The following is a 25357-nucleotide window of genomic DNA, read 5'->3' as shown; positions in this document are numbered from 1 at the left end:
TTCTTTTATTATCTTTAAAATGTTATTATATGAGATAGCTCTCTGGGACGATCTCATATATTAGGAGGAAATCTTGGTAACGTATAAAAATGAAAAACATCAACAAAAACTTATTTTAAAAGGTGTTTGTATGTAGTTATGTACATGTGTATTTATATGTGTGTGCATACACAAACATGTATGTATATCCATAATATATATACAAAGTAGATACAAAGGAGAGGCAATAGTAGCTGGGAAAACCAAAGAAAGGCTTCCTCCAAACAATCACTGAGCTCTGTTCTGAAGGAGGCCAAGGACTCCATGGGACAGAGGCTGGGGGACAAAGCATTTCAGACAGGGTCATGGAGGTGGGAGATGGAGTCTCCACATGAGGAACAGCAAGTAGCCCGCAACGGCTGGACTATGTTGTTGTTCAGTCATTTTTCAGTCGTGTCTGACTCTCTCTTACCCCATTTAAGGTTTTCTTGGCAAAAACTGGAGTGGTTTGCTATTTCCTCCTCCAGCTCATTTACAGATGACGAAACTGAGGCAAATAGGCATAAGTGGCTTGCCCAGGGTCACACTGCTAATAAATGTGTCTGAGGCTGAATTTGAACTCAGGTCTTTCTGACTCTGGACCTGGCACTCTATCTACTGTGCCATCTAGTTGCTCTATAGATTGCGTGAAAGGGAATAATGTATAAACGTGTAAAGATATGAAGGGGCCAGGTTATGAGAACCTCTAGATCAGTGCTTCTCCCCATATGGGGTCGTGACCCACAGTTTAAGAAGCACTGAAGGGTTCACAAGTAGAAAAAGTTTAATAAATCCTGCTCTAGATGACAAAGGGATTTATATTTGATCTTAGAAGTGATAGGGAGCCACTGGGGTTTGAAAGCAAATAGAGTGAGCTCAGCAAACTTAATTTCTTCCTTTAGCCTGGAAAACAGACCTGACAAACTGTCTTCAAATACCCAAAGGGCTGCCGTGGGGAAGACAGACTAGAGAGCACTTACACTGTAGGGCTCCACAAAGGACAAAAAAAAGATCACTGGGTAAAAATTACACAAAGGAAAACAAACTCTGACTTGTCTAAAAATAGGATGGTAGTCCCTCATATAGCAGTGAATTCTCTACTGCTAGAAGGCCTCAAGGGGCAGGCACCACCTTACACAACGAAAGGCCAAGTGACCACTATCAGGCACACTGCAAAGCAGACTCCTGTTTATTGGAAAGACTTGCACGAACTGATGCTGAGTAAAGTGAGCAGGAACCAGGAGAACACTGTACACAGTAACAGCCGCACTGTGTGCTGACTCACTTTGATAGACTTGGCTCTTCTCAGCAATGCAAAGATCTAAGACATCTCCAAAGGTCCCATGATGGAAAGTGCTATCCACATCCAGAGAAAGAACTACGGAGTCTGAAGGCAGATGGAAGCACACTACTTTCTCTTTTTTGTTTGCTTGTTTTTTTCTTTCTTGTGTTCTGATTCTTTCCCCCTTTGTTCTGACTCTTCTTTCACAACATGACTAATGTGGAAATATGTTCAATATGATTGTACATCATAACCTACATCAGACTGCATGCTGTCTTGGGGAGGGGGGAAGGAAAAGTGAATGCTGAAAATTTAAAAAAAAAACAATTAAAAAAAACTGGAAGATTAAAAAGAAAGACTCCTGTTTAAGGTACGAGGCTGAATCAGACCACTAGATTCTCTTTCTACTCTAAGACATCAGGAGCTCAAAATATAACTTTTCTTCTCTGACATTTTAAATTCTGAGCTACACTTTCTGTGGTTCACATGACAGCTAAGTTCACTTTTCTGCATGTTCCACACCCCTGATACCCCCCCTCAAGTCTAGGAAACACCTGTGGTATACAACAGCCTTACTAAGACGCTCTCACCTAGTTTTAGAAGAAAAGAACTCTCCGATAGTTCTTTCAAGGGATCATATATACATGAAGCATCGTGAAAGCAAACTCGAGTAAGACATGGATCCTAGAACTTGCATTCCAATAAGATAAACAGACATCCAGGGCTACGATATTTTAGAGGAAGGAGAGATTATTTCTAAATCTGTTCTAGATTAAGCCTTTGTAGTTATTGTTTTAAGTAAGAATGAGGCTAGCTATCCATATGGAGGCAGTGCTCGCCAGACAACTCAGATTCACAACCTCTATCTCTCACGTAATCCCTAACCCTCATATCCAATCAATTGTCAAATCGTGTGATTCTGCCTCCATAATAGCTCTCATATTCACTTCCTTTCAACTCAAATATCCAGTTCAGGCTTTTGTTACCTCTTGCCTGGACACTTTTTGTTTTTAGGATGCAGCTATAGATCCTCCAATCTCCAATCCATCCTTGCTCCAATCTATCATCTATACAGCCACCAAACTGATTCCTAAGGTGCAGCTCTGCCTGCACCATTCTAAACACTGAGGATACAAAGAAAGGCAAAAGACAGGCCATGCTCTCAAGGAGCTCACAGTCAAATGGAAGAGACAAACAAGATATACAGGATAAATTAGAGATACAACAGAGGGAAACTTTAGAAGCTTCTTACCACCTCTAGGATGCAATACGCATATTCTTTCTTTTGGCATTGAAAACCCACAACATAGTTCTAGGCTCTATTTCCTGACTGATTTCATTAACATCATTCACCCTTATACTTTCTATATTTTAGCCAAACTGGCCCACTTACCTACATATAACATTCAATATGCAACCTCCAAGCATTTGCACACACTACTCTCCTTTCCAGAAGGTACCCCCTCCTCACCTCTGCCTCCTGGAATCTTTAGCTTTCTTCAAAGACCTGCTCAAGAGCCACTTTCTACAAAAGACCTTTCCTGATATCCCAGATTTTCATGTTCCACCCCACATGTGTCTTGTATATATTTTGTATTGATATGTCTATCTATTTTTTGTTTATCCCCAGGAGAATTAAGCAACTTGAAGGCAGGGACCATTTAATTTTTCCTTGCATCTGTTGCACCTATAACAGTGCCTTGCCTGTAGAGGTGCTCAAAAAAAATGGCTGTTTAATGAATTAATGCTAGAATGAGGAAAAGTCATCTACAAAAGTTTCACAAACAACAATGTCTCCAAGAATTATTGAAGAACCATCTTTTCGGATATTATTTTCTAAGCAATATTACAAGTTATTTTGGGTATTCAATAATACTAATGTCTACTAAGTTAAAAGGTCATACAGCTCCTAAGGAGCACATTAATATGACAATAGTTCTCCAACTTCTCAGTGGAACTTCACTTTGAACAAAAATTCGGTGGAGCTGGATCAGTAAAATCTTTCAAGGTAACTTGTTAAAATGTCTACTATATTAATGGTACCAGATAAACCAAAGCTGATTAGAAAACAAAAACTCCTAAGTTCTTAAAGCAAAACTGTGATTAGCTGAGGACCTGGTTGCAAGTCCTAACTATGATACTCTTTACATATATTTGGAAAAGTCACTTAACCCCTCTTAACCCAGTTTCTTCATCATCTTAATAATAGCTAACATTTATACAGCATTTACTATGTGCCAGGTACTATGCTAAGCACTTTTCAATTATTGTCTCATTTAATCCTCACAACAATCCTGGGATCTAAGTATCATTATTATCCCCATTTTACAGATGAGGAAACTGAGGCAAACAGGGGTTAAGTGATTTGTCCAAGGTCACACAGCTAGTATGTATCTAAGAGCACATTTGAACTCAGGTCTTCCTGACTCAAGGCCTGTGCTCCATCCACTGTTCTACCTAGCTGTCTCATCTGTAAAATAAGGGGGCCAAAGCTTCTAAGATTCCTTGAAGCTTCCAATCTATGATCCTTCAATTGCTATTAGATACTGGCTTATGAAAGTAAACAGAAAAAAAAGAACTGCTCTGAAGCACCTTACAAAATCCAATCGGACAGTTTCCAATTACTAAACATGTAATGATAATAAACTTCTACATCACACCAAGTCATCTGTAATGTTGCTGAATCCAAATTAAAATGGATCTAAAAAAATGAGGGTTTAAATGGTTTTTTTTTGTAATTCCAAATGCCACTTTAGTTTTTTGTCAATACCATGAAACTATTTTTTTTTAATTTTCTAACAAAACGGCCTATGATCAACCCCAAGTAGACTATAATACAATGCTCGCTATGTGAAGTGAGATACCTGAGAAATGAAATAAAAAACTAGACTTAGTACAAGGTCAAGAACACAGGACTACGGGACTTCAACATTTAAATTGCTAAAGAAATGTCAATTATTACTATGACTGGAGCAAACGGAGAAAACTCCACGCAGAAATCAAATCATCAATCTGATCTCTCTTTGTCTTGAAGAATAGGGAGGATTTCAAAAGAGGATCATTCAGGGAGAGGCAGGGGAGAGGAGCACTCCAGCAATGATGGGAGAGTAAGGAGACGGAATGGACTAGGAGTCTAGGGAATAAGAACTGAGTAGTTCAGTTGTAGGAAAATTGGGGAAAATAAGGTTGCAAAAGTAGGCTGGATGTGGATTTAGAAAATTTGGCTAAATGGTAACCCACCTCCGGAAAATGATGACAGAGAGCTGGGTCTATGTCCAATGTGTATGTGTGAAAACATTTGAAGCTGCTGTTGAATACATGCTCATGGGAGACTTGAGAGTTAATTAAGAAAAAAAAGTGTGGAGAGACAACATGGATACACTCTGAATGTCAAGCTAAAGGTGGTTTCTAGACCTGAATCAGTAGGTGCTGATTTTCTTTAAGGTGACACCCATCCTACTTCACAAATAACAAGCCAGAACTTCTGACAAATATCCCTAAATTTTATTCAATGGGGCAAGGTCTCAGAAACAGAGATTATGTTGTTTGGATTACAATGAGGGATTCTTTGTTCCGTGTAATACAACAGTGGAGTATCACAAAGACCTATTCAGCCTGTCTCTAACCATTTGCATCTAAGAAAAGATCATTTTCTTTGAATTACTAATATATGATATTAACCTCCTCCCCTCTCCACAAAAAAGGAAAATAAGGCACAGTCTATCAAAGTATTAAGAAAAAATGTTGCCCTGTTTTAGTGTTTCCTCACCTCCCACCTTCCCAAGTCAAAAGGTTAAGTAGTCTAACTTTCTGCCTAATACCTATTCAACTAGCTCAACTATCAACTTTGCTAAATCCGATTCTCCTGAAGAGCCCGTGAAAGCTATGTGGAACTATGTCCAAAGTTACTAAATTGTGAATACCCTTTGACCCTTCAATACCATTACTACGTCTATAACCCCAAACAGATTAAAGAGGAAAAGCACTCATGTGTACAAAAATATTTTTTAGCAGCTTTTTGTTTTTTTTGGCAGCTAGGTGATACAGGATAGAGTGCTTGGCTTCAAGTTCCATTATACCTGAGTTCAAACCCTCTCTTAGACACTTACTAGCTGTGTGATCCTGGACAAACCGTTTGCCTCAGTGTTTTCTCACTGTAAAATGGGGGTAATAATAGGACCTACCTCTCAGCATTGTTATGAAGGTCAAATGAGATATTTATAAAGTGCCTGGCACATAGTAAGAGCTATAGGAATGTTAGCTATTATCTTTGTAGTATCAAAGAATTGAAAACCTAGTGAGTGCCCATCAACTTGGGGAATGACTGAACAAACTAAGGTACATGAATGTAAAGGAATATTATTGTACCATAAAAAAATTATGAAAGGGAGCAGCGAGGTGGCACAGTGGATAGAGCACCGGCCCTGGAGTCAGGAGGACCTGAGTTCAAATCCAGCCTCAGACACTTGACCCCTGTGTGACCCTGGGCAAGTCATTTAACTCCATTGCCCAGACCCCCCCCCGAAAAAACCCCAAAAATTTATTAAAGAGGCAGTTTCCTTGAAACCTGGGAAGACTTGTATAAACTGATGGGGTAAAAAGAACCAAGAAAGCAATGTATAAAATAACAACACTGCAAAAATAATAACTGAAAAACTTTAATCAACACCATGAACATCTTGTCAGAGGTGATAAAACTCAGGTGCAGCATGAAACATTTCTTGGACATGGTCAATATGAAAATCTTCGTATGTTACAGAGGCCTTGTCCCCCCCTTCCCCTGTGAGTGGGGGGGGGGCAATGGAAGGGAGAGAAAACTGATTTTTGTTCACTGAAACAATTTTTCATTTAAAAAAAAAGGGGGCTCATGATCACTTACAGACAGGAGAACAGGGATTCCTCAACTTTCCAAAATGTTATAGAATTATTCTGGCCAACTACAAGCCTTAGAAATGCACTAATTTTTGCTGGAGTTCTAAAGGTATCCAACTACTCAGGACAGCAATCTGGAATTATCCCAAAAGAGCTAAAAAAAACTGTGCATACTTCCAGGGCTATATCCCAAAGAGATCATACAAATGGGAAAAGGACCCACATGTACAAAAATATTTATAGCAGCTCTTTTTTTTGGTGGCAAAGAATTGGAAATTGAGGATGCCCATCAACTGAGGAATGGCTGAACAAGTTGTGGTATATGAATGTAATGGAATACTATTGTGCTTTATGAAAGGCTAGCAGGCAGACTTCAGAAAAACCTGGAAAGACTTGTATGGTCTGATGCTGAGGGAAGTAAGCAGAACTAAGAGAACGTTGTACACAGTAACAGCCACATTGTTCGATTACTAATATTGATAAACTTAACCCTTCCCAGCAATACAAGGATTTAAGACATATCCAAAGGCCTCATGATAGAAAATGCTATCCACATCCAAACAAAGAATTTCGGAGTTTGAATACAGATGGAAGTATACTATTCGCTATTCTTTTTTCTTCTGTTGAGTGTTGTTTCCTCTTTCTAGTGGTTCCTCCTATTGGTTCTAATTCTTACTTACAACATCACTAATGTGAAAATATGTTTAATAGGAATGCATATGTATAGCCTATATCAGACTGTGCGCCGTCTTGGGGAGGGTAATTGGGAGGGAGGGGGAGAAAAATTTAAAACTCAAAAGCATATGGAAGTGATTGTTGATAAATCAAAATAAAAAAAATTTAAAAAAAATTAAAAAACAAAAACAAAAAACCAAACTGTGCATACCGTTTAACCCAGCAGTACCACTACTAGGTCTATATCCCAAAGAGATCAAGATGGGGCAGCTAGGTGGCACAGTGGATAAAGCTCTGGTCTTGGAGTCAGGAGGACCTGAGTTCAAATCTGGCCTCAAACACTTTATGCTTGCTAGCTGTGTGACCCTGGGCAAGTCACTTAACCCCCGACTGCCTCACCAAAAAAGAAAAAAAATCAAAGGAAAAGGACTTATATGCACAAAAAATGTTTATAGCAGCTCTTTTTGTGGTGGCAAAGAACTGGAAATTGAGAGGATGCCCATCCATTGCGGAATGGCTGAACAAGTTATGGTACATGATTGTGATGGAATACTATTATGCTAAAAGAAACAACAAGCAGATGGTTTCAGAAAAACCTGAGAAGAGTTATATGAGCTGATACAAAGTGAAGTAAGCAGAACCAGAAGAACATTGTACACAGTAACAGCAATGTTATAAGATGATCAACTGTGAATGACTTAGCTACTCTGATCAACACAATGATCCAAGGCAATTCTTAAGAACTTAAGATGAAAAATACCACCTACCTCCAGAGAAAGAACTGATGGAGTCTGAATGCAGACTGAATCATAATTTTTTCACTTTCTTGATTTTCTTGGCTTTTTTTTTGTAACATGGCTAATATGGACATATGTTTTACATAATTTCACATGTATAACTGATATCACATTTCTTGCTTTCACAATGGGTAGAGAAAGGGTGAGAGGGAAAGAATTCAAAACTCAACTTTAAAAAAAATGAACATTAAAAATAATTTTTAAAAAAATAGCTCCAGGCCAAATGCTATCATTTTGTTTGCTTATCAGCTATTTAAAAAAAATTAAAAGTTGGGTAAGAGCAGCCTTTTTTCCTCTCTCCCCCCACCTTCCAAAGTCAAGGACAGATTTATTGCCAGGGAAATTAACTTATCATTTCCAAAACTGTCATATACCACTCCTAAACAGAAGTGAGGCTTTATCTGTGAAGATTTTACTGGCAATAACTACCAAACCTTAATTTAATTAGTAAGCCATTCCATTGGACCAAAAGCCACCAAAGCAATAGCCAAGTTGTTTCATAACAAAAAGAATGCTGTATGGACTATCATTATGTTAGGATTTAGACCTTGGGAAAGGCTTCAAGGTATTTTGCTATAACTAGTTTTAATCAATGACCTCCTTCTCAGAATGTTTTAGAGGGCTAAGTACCTAGGGGTGAAAAGCACTGGCACAGGATTATCCAAAATAAAGATCACCTTTTGAAAAAACGATCATAAACCCCCCCCAAAAAATAAAAAATGATCATAGCAGTAGCACAACTGGCCAATGTAATGCCACTTAGTGAGATGGATAATAGGCAAACTTCTTTCTCTTCCCTCCTTGATCTCTACCAGGATATTTGGCCCCTTGGAGATTCTACAGTGAGAAAAAAAAAACCCAAAAAACTTTCTTCACTTTTCTTGATTAGCATAGTATGAGTGTGTTAAAAGCCTTATTTAAAAAAACAAAACAAAATAAAACAAAATAAAGACAGTTCTTTATGGTATACAAATCCTCCCAATCAGGTATAGTATCAAATGGATAACGGCTGGAGTGTGCTACACCTGGATGTACCCTTTAGTAGAAATGTACCAGTATGTAGCATTCTCAAGAAAGGGCAAACCACAACACTTAGAAGTTACACCTGCTAGGAGGAAGTTCCCACTTGACTCTCCAGTTTTTCAGCTTTTGTAGAGGCTGATATCAACCCCAATCTTCAGGAACTCCCCCCAAAAGTCAACACGGGGGGGTACTTAATACATTTTTCATCTAATACTTTAGCTGTCTCCAACTGTGACCTCATAAATGGCATTTTTATTAAAAAGCGTGTACCTGTTTTCAATTGTCACCTTAAACTTCATGGCTGGGTGATCCTAGATGCTGCTCTGGGCAACTCTCAAATTACTGCACATAAGGTGCAAACATTCACTGCTAAAGGCAGTTAAGGTTCCAGTACCAATAAAATCACAGGTCCAATACCTGTGGGTGGGGTGGGGATGTTCTCACGATAACTGTCAAAAAAGGGACAAGAACAGAGAAATCATATCCACCTGCTTTAGGATACTTCTCCATTTTACTAGGTTCAGAGGTGCTTAGCACCCCCTCTTAGTAAGCTGGGATTCAAGAGTCACTCCTCACCCCTTAAGAGGATAGAAAAATCCTTAGAAGTGTAATGAAGCTTTCACAGCAAGCACCTGGTGTGATGTTACTTGACAAATATATGGGCAATGCCTCAGGTTAACTGTGGCCTGGGAACCAATCAAAAGAATAAGGTTCTGGGGGCAGCTAGGTGGCGCAGTGGATAGAGCTCCGGCCTTGGAGTCTGGAGGACCTAAACTCAAATCCGACCTCAGACACTTGACACTAGCTGTGTGACCCTGGCCCAGTCACTTAACCCCGATTGCCTTCCTAAAAAGCAAAAAAAAAAACCCACCACCAACAACAAGAATAAGGTTCTGGATCTCGGGCGCCAGCGACACAACCGTCGGCCACGAGCCCCCAGAGCCTCCCTCCCCCCGCCCCGAGTCGGTGCCAGGTCGCGGGAAGGGTGCTCACCTGCACGGGACAAAGCAGCGCCAGGCCGACGGCCAACAGCAGCCGGGGGCTCATGGTCCGGCCGTCGAGGTAGCCGGCTGCGGTCAGCGGGGCCCGCGGGCCGGAAGGGGCGCAGGGCAGGGGCTCGCGCGCCGGGCGGAGCTGGGCTGTGCCGTGCCGCGCTGTGCTGGAGGGAGCCGGAGCCGGCCAGTCCACGTCCCAAACGACGCCGCCCTCACTCGCACCAATAGAATTTTGTGAGCCGGCGCAGGAGCCGGGAGGGACCGTAACGCGCAAGTCAGGAAGGAGGGGGGGAATGGGCGGGGCGTCGTGCCCCCTCCTCTTTCTGGGTGGGGCTACGCACGCGACCCGCCCCTTGGGTGGTGGCTGCAGCGGCTGCGGCGCCCAGCGACCGGGATGTGGGGCTCGCTCACGCCCCGCCTCCTCTTCCCCCCCTCCCCCAAGGGGGCGGAGCCTCGTGCCGCCAGGCGCCGCGCGCTCCTCCTCCCCCCGCCCCTCCCCCAGACCAGCGTCTGCCCGCAGCTGCTGCAGCCCCAGCAGGGCGCCGGAGGACCGCGGCTTCCTTTCCCTAACCTCGTCTCGGGCGCCGTCCTCTACAAAGAGCTAAAAATGATCTTCCTCTCCGCCAGTGCCCCTGCATCTCCTCAGGTGCCTCCTTGGCCGCCATCGCACTCTCTCCTTGCACTATGATAATTCTCTGTGCAGGCCCCACTTACTCCCTCCTTGCTGTTTTTAGTCGACTGAATACTAGCAATGCCCCCCTCCCCCCACTCTCCACCCTATTCTTCACCTTGAATCTTCTGGTTTCCTACAAACTTAGGGATCTCCATCCAGCCCCCTCCCTTTTTTTCTGGGATGATTTAGGGGAGGAGAATGTTCCTAGGGACTTCAATCATTTTTCCTTATCTATAGTGAGTGACAGTTCACCTTTGCTCGGGAGAGCGAGACCAGCTATTCCGAGGGGACCAAGGGTCCAGATACAGCCTTTTTACTAATAGAATTGGAGGGTGGGTGGTGTGGAGTCTCCTCCAAATGATATCTTGCTGCAGTTGTTTTGAAAACAAAAACCGCATCCACCTAAGGGAAATTAAGTTGTCCGGGTTTAGGAGCGGTGTAGTTATAAGTGTAAGACCACTGATGTGAGCTAGGAGACCTGGGATCAAATTCCGACTCTGAGCGACCTTTAACGAATCATTTTCACTTCCCTTCAATTCAATCAACATTTATTAAGCACCTATCGCGCTAGCTGCTGTGCTAAGCGCTGGGGAAACAAAAAAAGAAGCAAGAGACAGTCCCCGCTCCCAAGGAGTTTACAGTCTAACGGGAGGGGTTGACAACATGCAAGCAAATATATACAAAGCAAGCTATACATAGGATATATAGGAAATCATTAACACAAGACACTACAATTAAGAGGGGTTGGAGAAGGCTTCCTGCAGGACACGGGATTTAAGTTGGGCCTTAAAGGACCCAGCGAGGTCAGTAGGCACTGTGGAGGAGGGAGAGGGGTGGGTATAGGCATAGAAAGGAAGGGGAAAGGGAGGAGGAGAGGAAGGAAGAGGGGAGAGGAAGGGAGAGATGCACTCAGTTTTCTCATCTGTAAAATAAGGAGACCTAACTAGATCTCTAATGGGCTGTCTAGCTAGGGACGCTCTGATCCTGGCCGCACCACGCAGCTTTATTTGCTAATGCAGCAACACAAACACAACACAACTCCAAGCAGCAGTGGGAACACTCCCAGGGAGCTTGACGCGTGGTGGCCTGACCCGTGACGGGAGGTTATCAGACAAACCCAAAGCCAGAGAGGACTTAGTCACTGGCCGAAGGCAGGGGAAGGGAGGGGCGACGTGGAGAGACGGTGACTGTGTCCTGGAGTGACGCTTTTGATTCTCATCGCCAAATATCTAATCGTCACAGAACCTGTTTACAGCTGACTCTGCCAAAACTTCTCGACAGCTTGAAAACCCACACCATCTTTCAGTAAAAGTTTGCATTGCTGTTTGCAAGTACCTACAACTAACTGGGGAGCTTGAAAAAAGAGCTGCAAACTTTTCGCTGGTTGACCCTTCTGGTTTGAGGAGCGAGGAGATTGTCTGCCACTGAATCATTGTGTTAGAGAATAAGGACCCTTTGCGGCCATCTGGTCCAATCCTCTTTCTTTTTTTTTTATTAAAAAAAAATTGAACTTTAAATAAACACCAAGTAAAATGATGTTATATCTATATAAATAGCAGAACAGAAAAAGGATTGTGTATGAAACTGTGAATCTGTATTATGTACAGATAGCTTTAAAATATATTAAAAATTCAACATGTAACTACTGTTCTACTTTATGATTCCTTCTGGCCTTTCTGTTCTTTCTTATGATATTTTTTTAAATGCCTCAATGACTTTCTTTTTTCTTTTTTGCTATTCTGTACTTCCCTTTCTGTTCCTTCCCCTACCCTTTTCCCCACAGGAGGAGGAAAAAAAAAAAAAGAGAAAATCTTTGTGGCAAAAGTTCAAATTCAAGCAAATCAAATTCCCACATTGGCCATGTCCATCACCTCTATTTAAGGAAGTATCAACTGGCTCATTTTATAGTTAAGGAAATAGTCCCAGAGAGCTAAAATTACTTGACTAAGATTTTTTTAAAAAAAAGTTAGCATTTCTTTACAACGTAGAGGTTAATTGACTTGTCCAGAGTCCCATATCCTAACAAGTATCGGAATCTGGACTTGAATTCCCCTTCCTGGTTCCAAGTCCAGCATGCTATCCAATACTCCACTTACCAGATCCAAGATGTGCATTTGTGTTACAGTGATATCAATGTAAAAACATTCTAACCTACATTTTGCATCCTTGTGGTGACACTTTTTGTCCCCAGATTTCAAACAAATTGTTTCTTGAAGCAGTTAAAATTATTAGTGATTTGCTTTTTGTAGTTAAGGACATTAAAGCAAGGTTGGCTTTTCCCAACAGCAGAAGGCCAGAGTACAATGAGGTCAGGTTATGCTACTATAACACTCACTGTGGGCCCAATTTGCCACCTCCCATCAAACTTGCAGTCTTAAGTCCTCAGTAGGGAATAACTACTTTTCTCTTCAGGGTTCTTAGGGTAACCTTGAATGGTTGTGACTTCTAACATTTTCACTCCTAAACTCCCTTTGATTGTTTCCCATTACCAATCAGCCTGGTGAACCATGGTAGCTTTAGAAAAGATATTTACTAAGAAGATATGGCAGGAACATAATACATTGTATCTCTTATATTACCATCATTCTTTAAGTTTGAATAAATTCTCCCTAGGGACTTTGCACTGGTGCATTCTCCCCTTATACATGTAATGTCCTTTGGGAGAGAGAGTGTGTTGTCTGAAGGAAGATGATAACACATGTATAAAGGACACATTTGGCCACCTCCCAGCTACTGGCCCTGAAAGTCTTATCTCCCTGTATGGAATCCTCATGAAGTTCGCCTTAGGTACACATCTGTGCTGGGCTCTAAAGATCAATGCCTTTCTCAAGTGCATAGCCAACACTTCTCTCTATCATAAGAGTCATTATCCTTGAAGCTACCACCATCCTCAGATGATTGTTTTCCATCTATCTGCAGGTGCATCCTTTGTTATCAGCCTTTACCATTCCAGTGGCCACTGATATTGACTCTAGTCACTGGTGGAAATTCTGCTGGAACCTCAAGATATCCTAAATGTTCCAGTTCACCTAGTGACTCTCCTCTTGGAATACTTTTTTTTAACCTAAGATCAGGAAAGAAAAAAATTAAACAAAACAAAAATGAGAGTGAGGTCTCTGATGGCTAGGGGAGAGATAGGCCTTTCTCCTACCCCAGCAGCTCAGAGTAATCCTTCCTTCACACACCATCACATATCACTGGAAACAGGCTTCTAAATCTTTACATTGGATTGGAGGCAAGTAAGGAGTATTTCACAGTGCTTTGCATAAGCAGGAATAGAGTGGAGTCAGGAAGTTCAGTGGCACAGTGCAAGGCTTGGAGTCAGGAAGACTCATCTTCCTGAGTTCAAATGTAGCCTCAGACGCTTACTAGCTGTGTGACCCTGAGCAAGTTGTTTAACCCTGTTTGCCTCAGTCCCTTATCTGTAAAATGAGCTGGAGAAGGAAATGGCGAACTATTCCAGTATCTTTGCCAAGAAAACTGCAAATAGGGTCAAAAAGAATCTGAAATGACTAAGCAGTAACAAACAGTGGAATCAGCTTTAATTGGCTCAAGCCTATTGTTAAATTTTTATTGCAAATATTTATACCTCAGAAGCTGGCAAATACTACAAATTGGCTTGAGTTATTGCTTTTGTTGATTGTCTAGATTTAGGAAAGTGATGGCAAAATATTAATGAAGCAAATTAAACTTAAAAGTGTGTTGGGCATACGTTTCATTTATTTATCTGTCTATCTATCCATCCATTTATTTATTTATTTATGGAAAATCATCTATTAAACATTTATTAGCACACCACTATATCTATGTCTATATCTGTCTATCTGTCTGTCTATATACTACACACACACACACACACACACACACACACACACACACATACATATAACCACCAGGAAGGGAAGATCTCAACATGCTCTAAGGACTGGGCCCTATTTGGTCAGAACTCCTAGCAGTAATCAGACCAGGCCTAGGCAAAAAGGTACAAGAGATGAAAGTTTGTATTCAGGGTCCTTTGCAAGAAGTATTTCAGCAATCCTCTTCCTGCCAGACCTCAAGCTATGCATTGTAATCTTCCCTATTCATTGTTCCACTGAGCTGGAGCAAAGAGATAGCATAGTGTAGTAGAAATAATATGTGCCATATGTTGTTGTTTTAGGATACAGAGTATCCCAAGAAGTCTTAATGCAATTTTAAGTTTTATGCCTTAAAACTGCACTAAGACTTTTGGGACTCCCTATGTAATGACAGTATTTTAAGATTTGCAAACCATTTTACCTGTGCCCATCTCATTTGACCCTCCCAAAAGTCTTGTAATGTAGGTACTGCAAGTATTATCACTCCCAAGAAACTGAGCTTCAAAGTCTTTCTACAGAGGCATTTAGGTGGTCTGGAGGATAAAGCACTGGACATGGAATCAGGAAGACCTGAGTTCAAATCCTGCCTGAGATACTTACTTGTTTAAACCAGGGAAAATCATATAACCTCTCTCAGCTTCAGATTTCACCTGTGTAAAATGGGAATAATCATAGCACCTCCCTCCCAGAGTTGTTGTGAGGATGAAATGAGATAAAATAATGGAAAATGCTTTGCAAATCTTTAAGAGCTATACAAGTGTAGGATATTTTAAGTCCAGCATCCTATACACATCATGTCTCTAAATTAGGAAGCAGAGGATCTGAATTTGAATCCCAGCTCTTCATTATAATAACTGTGTGGCCTTGAGCAAGTCTCTTTACTTCTTTTGACTCAAATTTCTTGACAGCAAAATGAGGAAATTGTACTAGATAATGTTATAAAACAGAAATGAAAAACTCTTACTTTTTCCACATGAAAAAAACAGTTATTTCCCCAAACCATAAAAACACTGCTGGCCTTCAAGAATGTTTTTGAAGTTTTTTATTTATATCTTTTGTTTTTACGTCATCTTCATTTTAAAAATACATTTTTTGTCATCCTACTCAGGGATACATATATTGCATTATATTATATTATATTATATTAAGGATTATATAATAAAGAATAAAAGAAAGAGAGGAAAAAAAAGGCAGGTTAGCAAAATCATCTCATTAACTGAGATTCCCCAACAGCTGTCCTCCACCTCTCTAGAGAAGGGAGGGAAATACGTTTTCTCATCCCCTATCCAGGGCCAAAATTATTGGTTATTTAATTACACATTCAGATTTCGGTTTTTTTGTTCTTCTCATTCACCTTTTTGTGGGTCATTATGTAAATTGCTTTCCAGGTTCTGTTTCCTTCCACCATTTGCTGAATTCCTCATATTCATTGGTTTTTATAGCACAATAATATTCCATTATTTTCCTGCGCCACAATTTGTTTATCAATTCTCTAATCAATGGACATCTAATTGGTTTCTGGTTGTTTTCTTCTGCAAAAATAAAGTTACAATGAATATTTTGAAGTATATGGGAACTTTCTTTCTGTCTTTGACCTCCTTGGAGTATAACGTAGGAGAGGGATCTCTGGGTCAAAGGGTATGGACATTTTAGTCATTTTTTTCAGCATAATTCCAAATTGCTTCACAGAAATGGTTGGGCCAATTCACAGCTCTACCAACAATGTGTTATGATGCTTAGATGATTTTTAAGGTCCCTACTGATTCGAAATCATATGAACTTGCCTGATTTCCCTCTATTTCCACTCCTCCAACATCATCATCATCATCATCAGACACATTTGTGATTCATAATGTATGTTCCTGATCACAACCTTGTGAGGTGTAGAGTACTATCCCCCCTTCTCATTACAATTTACTTTTCCTCTGTTGCTATTCCCTCAGAGTCCTGTGATCTGCCAATTGATTTGATAGAGCAAGTAACTCTATACTACTATATCAATGGATCCTAATAATGAAATACTTTATCTTTCCCAGGTAGCTTATTTGGAATTTAACATAGCGGAGTGTAAATATTTCTCGAAGTCAGGAATTTCCTCAGTCCACAAGAAATCCTTGACCTTATAAAGTTGTTGTAAGAATCAAATGAGATAGTGTATACCTGGTGTCCCAAGAGTCTTAGTTCAGGTTTAGGATTTAACAGGTAATAACTAGCTTGCAAACCTTAAGTACCAGTTGTTATTTAAAATAATCCTATAACAAGTTGTGGTATATGAATGTAATGGAATGCTATTGTGCTATAAAAAATGATGAGCAAGAGGACTTCAGAAAAACCTGGAAAGACTTGTATGGACTGATGCTGAGTGAAATGAGCAGAACAAGGAGAAAGTTGTACACAGTAACAGCCACATTGTTCGATGACTGGCTTTGATAGACTTAGCCATTCTCAGCAATGCAAGGATCTAAGACATCTCCAAAGGTCTCATGATAGAAAATGCTATCCACATCCAAAGAAAGAACTATGGAGTTTGAACGCAGATCGAAGCAAACTATTTGCTCTTTTTTTTTCCTTCTGTTTTGTTTTGTTTCCTCTTTCTTGTGGTTCCTTCTATTGGTTCTAATTCTTCCTTACAACATGACTAGTGTGAAAATATGTTTAATAGGAATGTATATGTATAGCCTATATCAGATTGCACTCCATCTTGGGGATGGAGGGGAGGAGGGAGAGGAAGAAAAATTTAAAACTCAAAAGCTTATGGAAATGATTGTTGATAAATCAAAATAAATTAATTAATAAAAAAAATAACCGTATATAAAGGAAAACCATTGCTTGCTTCTCAGATGAATAAAACTACAAATATTTATTCCCTCCTAAAATAATGGAGACTAATTATATTTAATTTATGTTCACTCTATGTACTGTCTCACACTAGCAATATTTTATATATTTATAAAATATATATATATATATAAAATCTCATTCTCATCTTTTTTATGGGGTTCAAGTCAAAGTAATCCATGAATAAGTTAATATCACACTATATGACATGTTCTACAGTCTCTTGCACAAGTGGATCAAATAACTGGATTTATAATTAGATATAAGACCACCTTCTGTTGGCTCACTGAAATCATCTTCAGGGTAACTGTCGTAGCTACCAGCACAATGACAATGTGGTTAAGTACCTTATCTACCATTTCACATGATTTTGATTTCTTCTGCTGGGGGTCTATTTTGAAAGTTTTTCACTCCACAAAGCTTGGGGATTATGTGTATTTTGGTGTGGGGCTGTTCAGTAAAGGTTAGTCCTTAAATTTTTATGGATCAAGGTGATGATGTCTGGGCATACAAAGTTTCATCTGTGATAATGCTCCATTTCCAATACAGTTGATTAAATCCTCAAGAATTTTTTGATATCTGTACTATAGCATGGGTATTTGTTACCTATCAGTCCATAGAATCTGTTGAACTTCTGATGTCTAATTCTAGCCACCAAGTCATTCTTGCTAGGTATTTGTTAGGAACAAAAATTTTACATTCTGAAGTGAGTTGTGTGGTTTCTATCATTTCCCTGTATAATCCTCATTGATCATTGAGCTCCTTAAGTATAAACTGTCTGTAATTTCTGGTATTTCTGACCTGGCACTGAATTACTGCCATAAACTCTTCTTTTACCATAAACAAATGCTTATGACTCAACTATTTGTTCAGCTCTTCCTTACTGATGCATTGTTGGCCAAGTTCAATGTGCCGTGAGTGACACATGCTTAAGCTTTTGATTTCTCTAAGATCTTGGCAGATTTGTGGACTCTACTCCCAAGTAAATTACTTTGAGTCACAAATGATGATGATGATGTTTTTCTCTTTCTCAAAGGGGTTCAGATAGAAATGGTCCTGGAACATGTGCTTAATGTTCTATCGACTTTGCACAGATGATAAAATGACTGCTTTTTAGAGTTAAATCAACTACTCCATTAATCAACATATTTTCTTGGAGGATTTTGCTTGGTTCTCTCCTCTACCTCTTTCAACTCCTCCCCTTTCTCTTAACATAAACATATACTCTCTCAACCTACATATCTCTGTGCATATATTTTCCTTCCACTCAATAGAATGTAAGGTCTTTGAAGGCAGAGACTGTCTTTTTTCCCTTTATATCCCCAGAATTTAACATAATGCCTTAGAAATAGAAGATTCTTCATAAATGTTTGCGTATTTGAATTACACGAGACAAATATGTATTAAGCAACAACTATGTACAAGACACTATGTGCTAAGTACTGGAGATATAAAAAAAAAAATGGCAGTCTCTGCCCTCAAGGAAGTTACATTCTACTAGAGGTGAAGGTAGGGATGATGCGTTGTGACTGAAACTTGTAAACTTACTGGACTATAAACTCCATGAGAATAGGAACCATAAGATCATAGATTTAGAACAGGAAACAACCTTCATAAAACTGGATTCACAGGGCCCCTTTCCAATACTATATTAAACTTACAGCATAGTCAAAAAGGTCACTAAAGATCTTTTTATTTTTAATTATTTTTTATTTTTAAAAATTTTATTTTATTTTTTTAATTTAAAAAATTTTTAAATTATTTTAAAAAAGAAAATAGTTGCTTTAAAAGCCAAATAGAGGATTTTATATGTGATCCTAGAGGCAATAGGGAACCACTGGAGTTAATTGAATAGGAGCTGTCCTCTTTAATCTTAGTGCCTTTTCTCTGAGATTATCTCCAATTTATCTTGTATACATCTTTTTTTGAATATAGTTGTTTGAATATTGTCCCCTGGATTAGACTATTAATTCCTTGAGCCCGGGGACTGGGCTGGATTTTTTGTTTTTTGCCTTTCTTTGTATCACCAAAGCTTCTCACAGTTCTTGGAATATGTTGGTGTTCAGTGGTTCAGTCATGTTTGACCCTTCATGGCCATGTGGACCATACTGTCCATGGGGTTTTCTTGGCAGCTCATGGACCTATACGAAGGAAATGGTGATTTATCTATTTGCTGCACAACCTCTAAGTAATTAACTATGTGTTCAGAAGTTTTTCCATCCTGTTAGAATCTTTGTGACATTTGGGGTTTTCTTGGCAAAGATACTGGAGTGGCTTGCCATTTCCTTCTTCAGCTCATTTTACAGATGAGGAAACTTAGGTAAACAGGGTTAAGCGACTTACCCAGGATCACATTAGTACAGGTGTCTGAGGCCAGATTTGAACTCAGAATGACGAGTCTTCCTGACTCCAGGCCCGACACTGTACCCACTGTGCCACCTAGTTGCCCCAAAGCAAAAATAGACCCAATAAAAAGAAATAAACAAACTACATTTTGATGAAAAGTTGTCATAGACAATGAATTAATAAATACTAAAATGATATGCACTAAGTGGTATAGCATCTAAATTCTTAGGAGAAGTTAATTGAGTTATAGTGAGAAATAGGCAATGAAACTATAGTAGTGTGGAACCCTAATTTATTCCTCTTAGATCTAGATAAATCTAACCAGAAAATAAAAAAAAAGAAAGTAATGAAGGACCTGAATAGAATTTTAGAAAAATTAGAGATGATAGACCTCTGGAAAATATTGAATGAGAAGAGAAAGGAGTATACCTACTTAACTGTGCATGGTACCTTCACAAAAATTGACCATTTACTAGGGCATAAAAAACAAATGAATATATGCAGAAAAGCAGAAATATTAAATCTATCTTTTCCTGATCCTAATGCAACATTTAATAGCATTCAATAAAGTGCTTTTGAAGCAAAGATTAAAAATTAATTGAAAAATAATAACTTAATTGTAAAGAATAACAAGAACAAATCACAGAAACAATGAATAATTTCACTAAATAAAACAACAACAATAGGACAACATACCAAAATTTGGGGGATGTAGCCAAAGCAATGCTTAGGGGAAAATTCATATCTCTAAACATTTTTATTCAATAAAACAGAAAGAGTAAATCAATAAATTGGGCATATAACTAAAAAAAACCCTAGAAAACCAATTAATTAACTCCCCCCAATTAAACATCAAAATAGAAATTCTGAAAATCAAAGGAGAGATTAAAAGTGTGTTAGTGTACCCATTTTTCCATAGCTCTTCCAACATTTGTCATTTTCTTCTTATCTTCTTTGCCAGTTTGATAGATATGGGATGGAACTTCAAAGTCTCTTTAATTTGAGTTTTGCTATTTATTAGTGATTTAGAGAATTTTTTCAACTAGCTTGGACTTCTTCCTTTGAAAATTTCCTATTCATGTCATTTGACAATGTATTGAGGAATGGTTCTTAGTCTTATAAATTTGAATCAGTTCCTTATATATTTTGGTTATGAGACGTTTATCAGGCAAACTTGTTGCAAAGACTTCCTGCCCCCAGTTACTGGTTTCCCTTCTGAATTTTTACTACATTAGATTTGTTTGTGCAATGTGCAAAAAAAATATAATTTGTATGTAATCAATATTATCCTGTGTGATTCTATCACTTGTTTAGTCATGAACTCTTCCCTTATCCATAAATCCAAAAGGTAATTTCTTCCTTACTCCTTTAATTTGTTTGCAATATGATATTTTACATATAGGTTATTAGTCCATTTGGAACTTACATTGGTGTATTGTGAGAGGTGTTGATCTAAAGTCTAAAGCCAATTTCTGCTGGAGTACTCTATAATAGTTTTCCCAGCAGTTTTTTTGTAAAAGATGAGTAATTCCTCCAGTAACTAGATTCTTGAGTTTCTTGAACACTGTGTTACTATGTTTGTTTCTGTATGCTGTACCTAATCTATTCCACTGATCAATTTATCTCTCTTTTTATTTTAACCAGGACCAAATCATTTTTAAAGATTGCTGCTTTGTAGTATCGGTTATTATTTACCATTTATTAATATTGTTTTAACCTAATTTTATATGACTAGAGATTGTTTGAACTCAGAATGTTATTCTGACCTCAGTAATTCTCCAGGAATGGCAGAGATGGCTACAAGAAATTTTGAGTACCCTACAGGTTTCATTTAGGGGTCTGGCAAAGCTTGTGTTTTGGGTTTCCTTGTGTTTTCGCTTCACCCGAATTTTATTTATTGTTTACATTTACTGATATCCATCTCAATCTATCTTGCTTTCAAGTTGCCGTCTCAGCAAAATTGTTTAACTATATACATGTGGTTCATGTGGGGTACCCTTGTCTAAATCCTATATAATGTTTCTAATTATATTCTAATAGAATATAATAATAATAGAATATATTAATTATATTCTAATATATCTCCTTTCTAACTTTCGCTCCTCTATCAAATGACCTAATAAATTTCTTTCTAAAACTATTTCATGATCTAACCATTTGGGAGAGCAATTTGGAACTATGCCCAAAGGGCTATAAAAATGTTCATACCCTTTGACCCAGCAATGGCACTTCTAGGGCTATATCCCAAAGAGATCATACAAATGGGAAAAGGACCCACATGTACAAAAATATTCATAGCAGCTCTTTTTGTGGTGGCAAAGAATTGGAAATTGAAAGGATGCCCACCATTTGGGGAATGGCTGAACAGGTTGTGGTATATGAATGTAATGGAATACTATTGTGCTATAAGAAATGATGAACAGACTGACTTCAGAAAAACCTGGAAAGACTTGTATGGTCTGATGGTGAGTGAAATGAGCAGAACCAAGAGAACATTGTACACAGTTAACAGCCACGTTGTGTGATGACTAATATTGATAGACTTATTAACCCTTTTAACCCTATTAACCCTTTTCAGCAGTACAAGGATCTAAGACATCTCCAAAGGCCTCATGATAGAAAATACTATCCCCATCCAAAGAAAGAACTATGGAGTTTGAATGCAGATCGAAGCATACTATTTGCTATTTTTTTTCTTCCGTTGAGTTTTGTTTCTTCTTTCTGGTGGTTCCTCCTATTGGTTCTAATTCTTACTTACAACATCACTAATGTGAAAATATGTTTAATAGGAATGATATGTACAGCCTATATCAGATTGTGCACCATCTTGGGGAGGGTGGTAGGGAGGAACAGAGAGAAAAATTTTAAACTCAAAAGCATATGGAAGTGATTGTTGATAAATCCAAATAAAGTAATTAAAAAAACTATTTCAGATTTTGCTTTTGCAAACAACAGTATTATGATTTTTGATTTAAATATATATCCCTTTCCTTATTACTTAAAAACAATTATTATCTTTGAGTTTCTTGATCTTTTGTTCCTCCCTATGAATTTTGTTATTATTTTTTCTAGGTCCATAAAATATTTGACATTTTGATTGAATATTTACTCAAACTGTATTTTTACATTTTAAGATCGTTTCTTTGTTCAGTGTTTCTATAAATGTTACTATCATCTTGAGGCCAAATTGTTGAATATCAAATATACATTTATCTCATTCTGTCCATTCCTCCTGAGCCTGAAGTAAGCAAAGGGACCTCTTCCCTTCCACTAACATTTTTAGTGTAAATAGTATTTTGTTTTTTCTAATTATATGTAAAGACAATTTTCAACATTCATATTTTATAAGATTTTGAGTTCCAAATTTTTTTCACCCTCTCTTCCCTGCTCCTTCCCAAGATGGCAAGCAATCTGATATAGGTTATACATGTGTTATCATGTAAAACATATTTCCACATTAGTCATGTTGTGAAAGAAAACATAGACTGAAGAAAAAAAAACTCAAGAAGAATAAAGTAAGTAAAAACAAGTTTGCTTCAATCTTCATTCAGACTCCATCAGTTTTTCATTTTTATCATGAGTCCTTTGGAATTTTCTTAGTTCATTGATTTGCCGAGAATAGCTAAGTCATTCACATCTGATCATCATGCAATATTGCTTTTACTATGTGCAATGTTCTCTTAGTTGTGCTCACTTTACTTTGCATCAGTTCATGTAAGTCTTTCCAGGTTTTTCCTGAAACCATTTTGCTCATCATTTCTTATGGCACAATAGTATTCCACATATACCACAACATATGGCACAATAGTATTTCATCACATATACCACAACTTTTTCAGCCATTTCCCAATTGATGGACATCCCCTCAATTTACAATTCTTTGCCATCACAAAAAGAGTTGCTATAAATACTTTTGTACAAATAAGTTCTTTCTCCTTTTAAAAAATCTCTTTGGGTTACAGACCCAATTTTCCCTATCATCCCCCACTCAACTCTTCAACCTCTGCCTATCTACTGACCGCTTCCTTGCTACCTACAAATATGTCCATTATTTAGCTATCCTTGAAACTCCCTCATTTGATTCTACCATCTCTGCTAGCTGTGCTCTTCACTTCTCAGTTAAATACCATGGAAAGCCATCTTCACTGGCTAATGCTACCACTTGGGCCCCTCTTCTAGACATTCTGTAATGTAACTTCTGACCTCATAATTCAACTGAAACTGCCTTCTTCAAAGTTATCAAAGATCACTTTTCCAAATCTTTCTCAATCCTCCTCATTCTTGACCTCTCTGCAACATTTAACATTATTGATCACTTCCTCCTGAATTGTATCTCCTTTCTAGGTTTTTGTGACACTGCTCTCTTGGTTCTGTTCCCACCTGTCTTATTGTTCCTTTTCAATCCCCTTCATCTATGTCATATCCACTTACTGGGGATGTCCCCCAAAGCTCTGTCTTGATCCTTCTCTTTTCTTTATGCACTCACTATTTCACTTGGTGATGTCAATAGCTTCCATGGATTCAATTATCATCTCTATGCTAATGATTGCCAGGTCTATACATCAATTGATCAACAAGTATTTATTAAATACTTGCTATATGCTAGGCATTGCACTAAGCACTGGGAATAAAAAAAGAAAGCAAAAAAGAATCCCTTCCCTTAAGGAGCTCATTTTAAAAAATTATATTTTATTTATTTCAATAAGCAAAAATTTGCCTTCTCTCCTTGTCACTGTGATTATTTCCCTTAACTGGGAATGAAAGAAAAACAACTCCCCTGACACAAACATGTATAGTTAAGCAAAACAAATTTCTACATTGGCTATGTCTAAATATATATAAAATCTTATTCTACACTGAGTCCTTCACCTTTCTATCAGGAGATGGGTAGTATATTTCATTATTAGTTCTCTGGAATCATGACTGATCAGAGCTTCTAACTCTTATAAATTTGTTTGTTTTTACCATATTGTAGTCATCATATCAACTGTTCTCCTGGTTCTGTTTACTTCACTCTGAATTGGTTCATACAAGTGTTCCAAGGTTTCCCTGAAACCATTCCCTTCATCATTTGTTGCAGCACAATAGCATTTCATCACATTTATATATCCTAATTTGTTCAGCCACTCCTTAGTTTATGGGAACTCCCTTAGATTCCCATTCTTTGCCACCTCAAAAAGAACTATAAATATTTTTGTAGTTATCCTTATTTAATATGTTTTGCTTAGGACTAGTCCATCCCTTAAAATCTACCCTTCAAATTCCAGAATTATTATTTTATTAATAACAAACATTTTAAACTTTTTTTTGTACTCTTGTTTCATCTCTTCTAGAAATTCTAGTTGAATTTTTGCCCAAGCTGTATTTTTCTTTAAGGCTTTGCTTGTAGATGTTTTGGAGTCATTCTCTTTTTCTGGGTTCGGGTCTTGAGTATCCCTGTCACCATAATAACTTTTTATGGTGGGGCTCTTTTCCTGTCCTCATTCTTCCAGCCTATTTCCTGGCTTCCAATTTAATGTTAGGGCTGGACTCTGCACATATCTAGAGGGAAGGTCTGGGCTGGTCCTGCCTCTGCTTTCTTGGGGTATTGAGTATTGCAGTATTCCAGAATCTCAGGGACAGGATTCAGTTCTGCAAGTTTTCTGTGCTCCCAAAATGGTCTGATCCTGGGCAAAGTCTGATGGCTGCCCCCGAGTCTGAACTCTGCAAGTTCCTGACCTGGGTTTGTATCTGAGTAACTATAGACCGATGATGGCCTTAGCCTTTGTCAGCCAGCTGAGAAGCTCTGCCAGTATTCCCTTTGGTCTCGATTACTTCATTGGTTGTTTCTCTGTAAGCTTCAAACTGGCCAGAAGCTGGAACTGAGACCCTGCTCCGTCCCTGTGGTCAGATTCACACTACTGCTATTTGATGCTGAACTTGCTCCTTTTGGGCTAGGGTCTATGGCAGCTTCTTACCTTAGAAGGCCATCCGTGGACACA

At 38.5% G+C, this 25357-nt stretch overlaps 1 protein-coding gene across 2 annotated transcripts in view; it reads right to left on the bottom strand.

The window, feature by feature from the left end:
* The window catches only part of LOC114031702 (NPC intracellular cholesterol transporter 1), a 51965-nt gene extending 42226 nt beyond the window's left edge, over positions 1-9739 (bottom strand). For both annotated transcript variants that reach the window (XM_027846857.1, XM_027846858.1), the window contains exon 1: positions 9661-9739. In XM_027846857.1, the coding sequence (XP_027702658.1) occupies positions 9661-9714 (54 nt within the window). In that variant the 5' untranslated portion in view covers positions 9715-9739. The remainder of the gene's footprint in view (positions 1-9660) is intronic.
* Positions 9740-25357: the final 15618 nt, after the last annotated feature.

This window comes from Vombatus ursinus, unplaced genomic scaffold (assembly GCF_900497805.2).
Source record: "Vombatus ursinus unplaced genomic scaffold, bare-nosed wombat genome assembly UNPS02015255.1, whole genome shotgun sequence".
Taxonomy (NCBI): Eukaryota; Metazoa; Chordata; class Mammalia; order Diprotodontia; family Vombatidae; genus Vombatus; species Vombatus ursinus.
The sequence above is the reverse complement of the archived record's forward strand: the minus strand, read 5'-3'. Positions and strand labels throughout refer to the sequence as shown.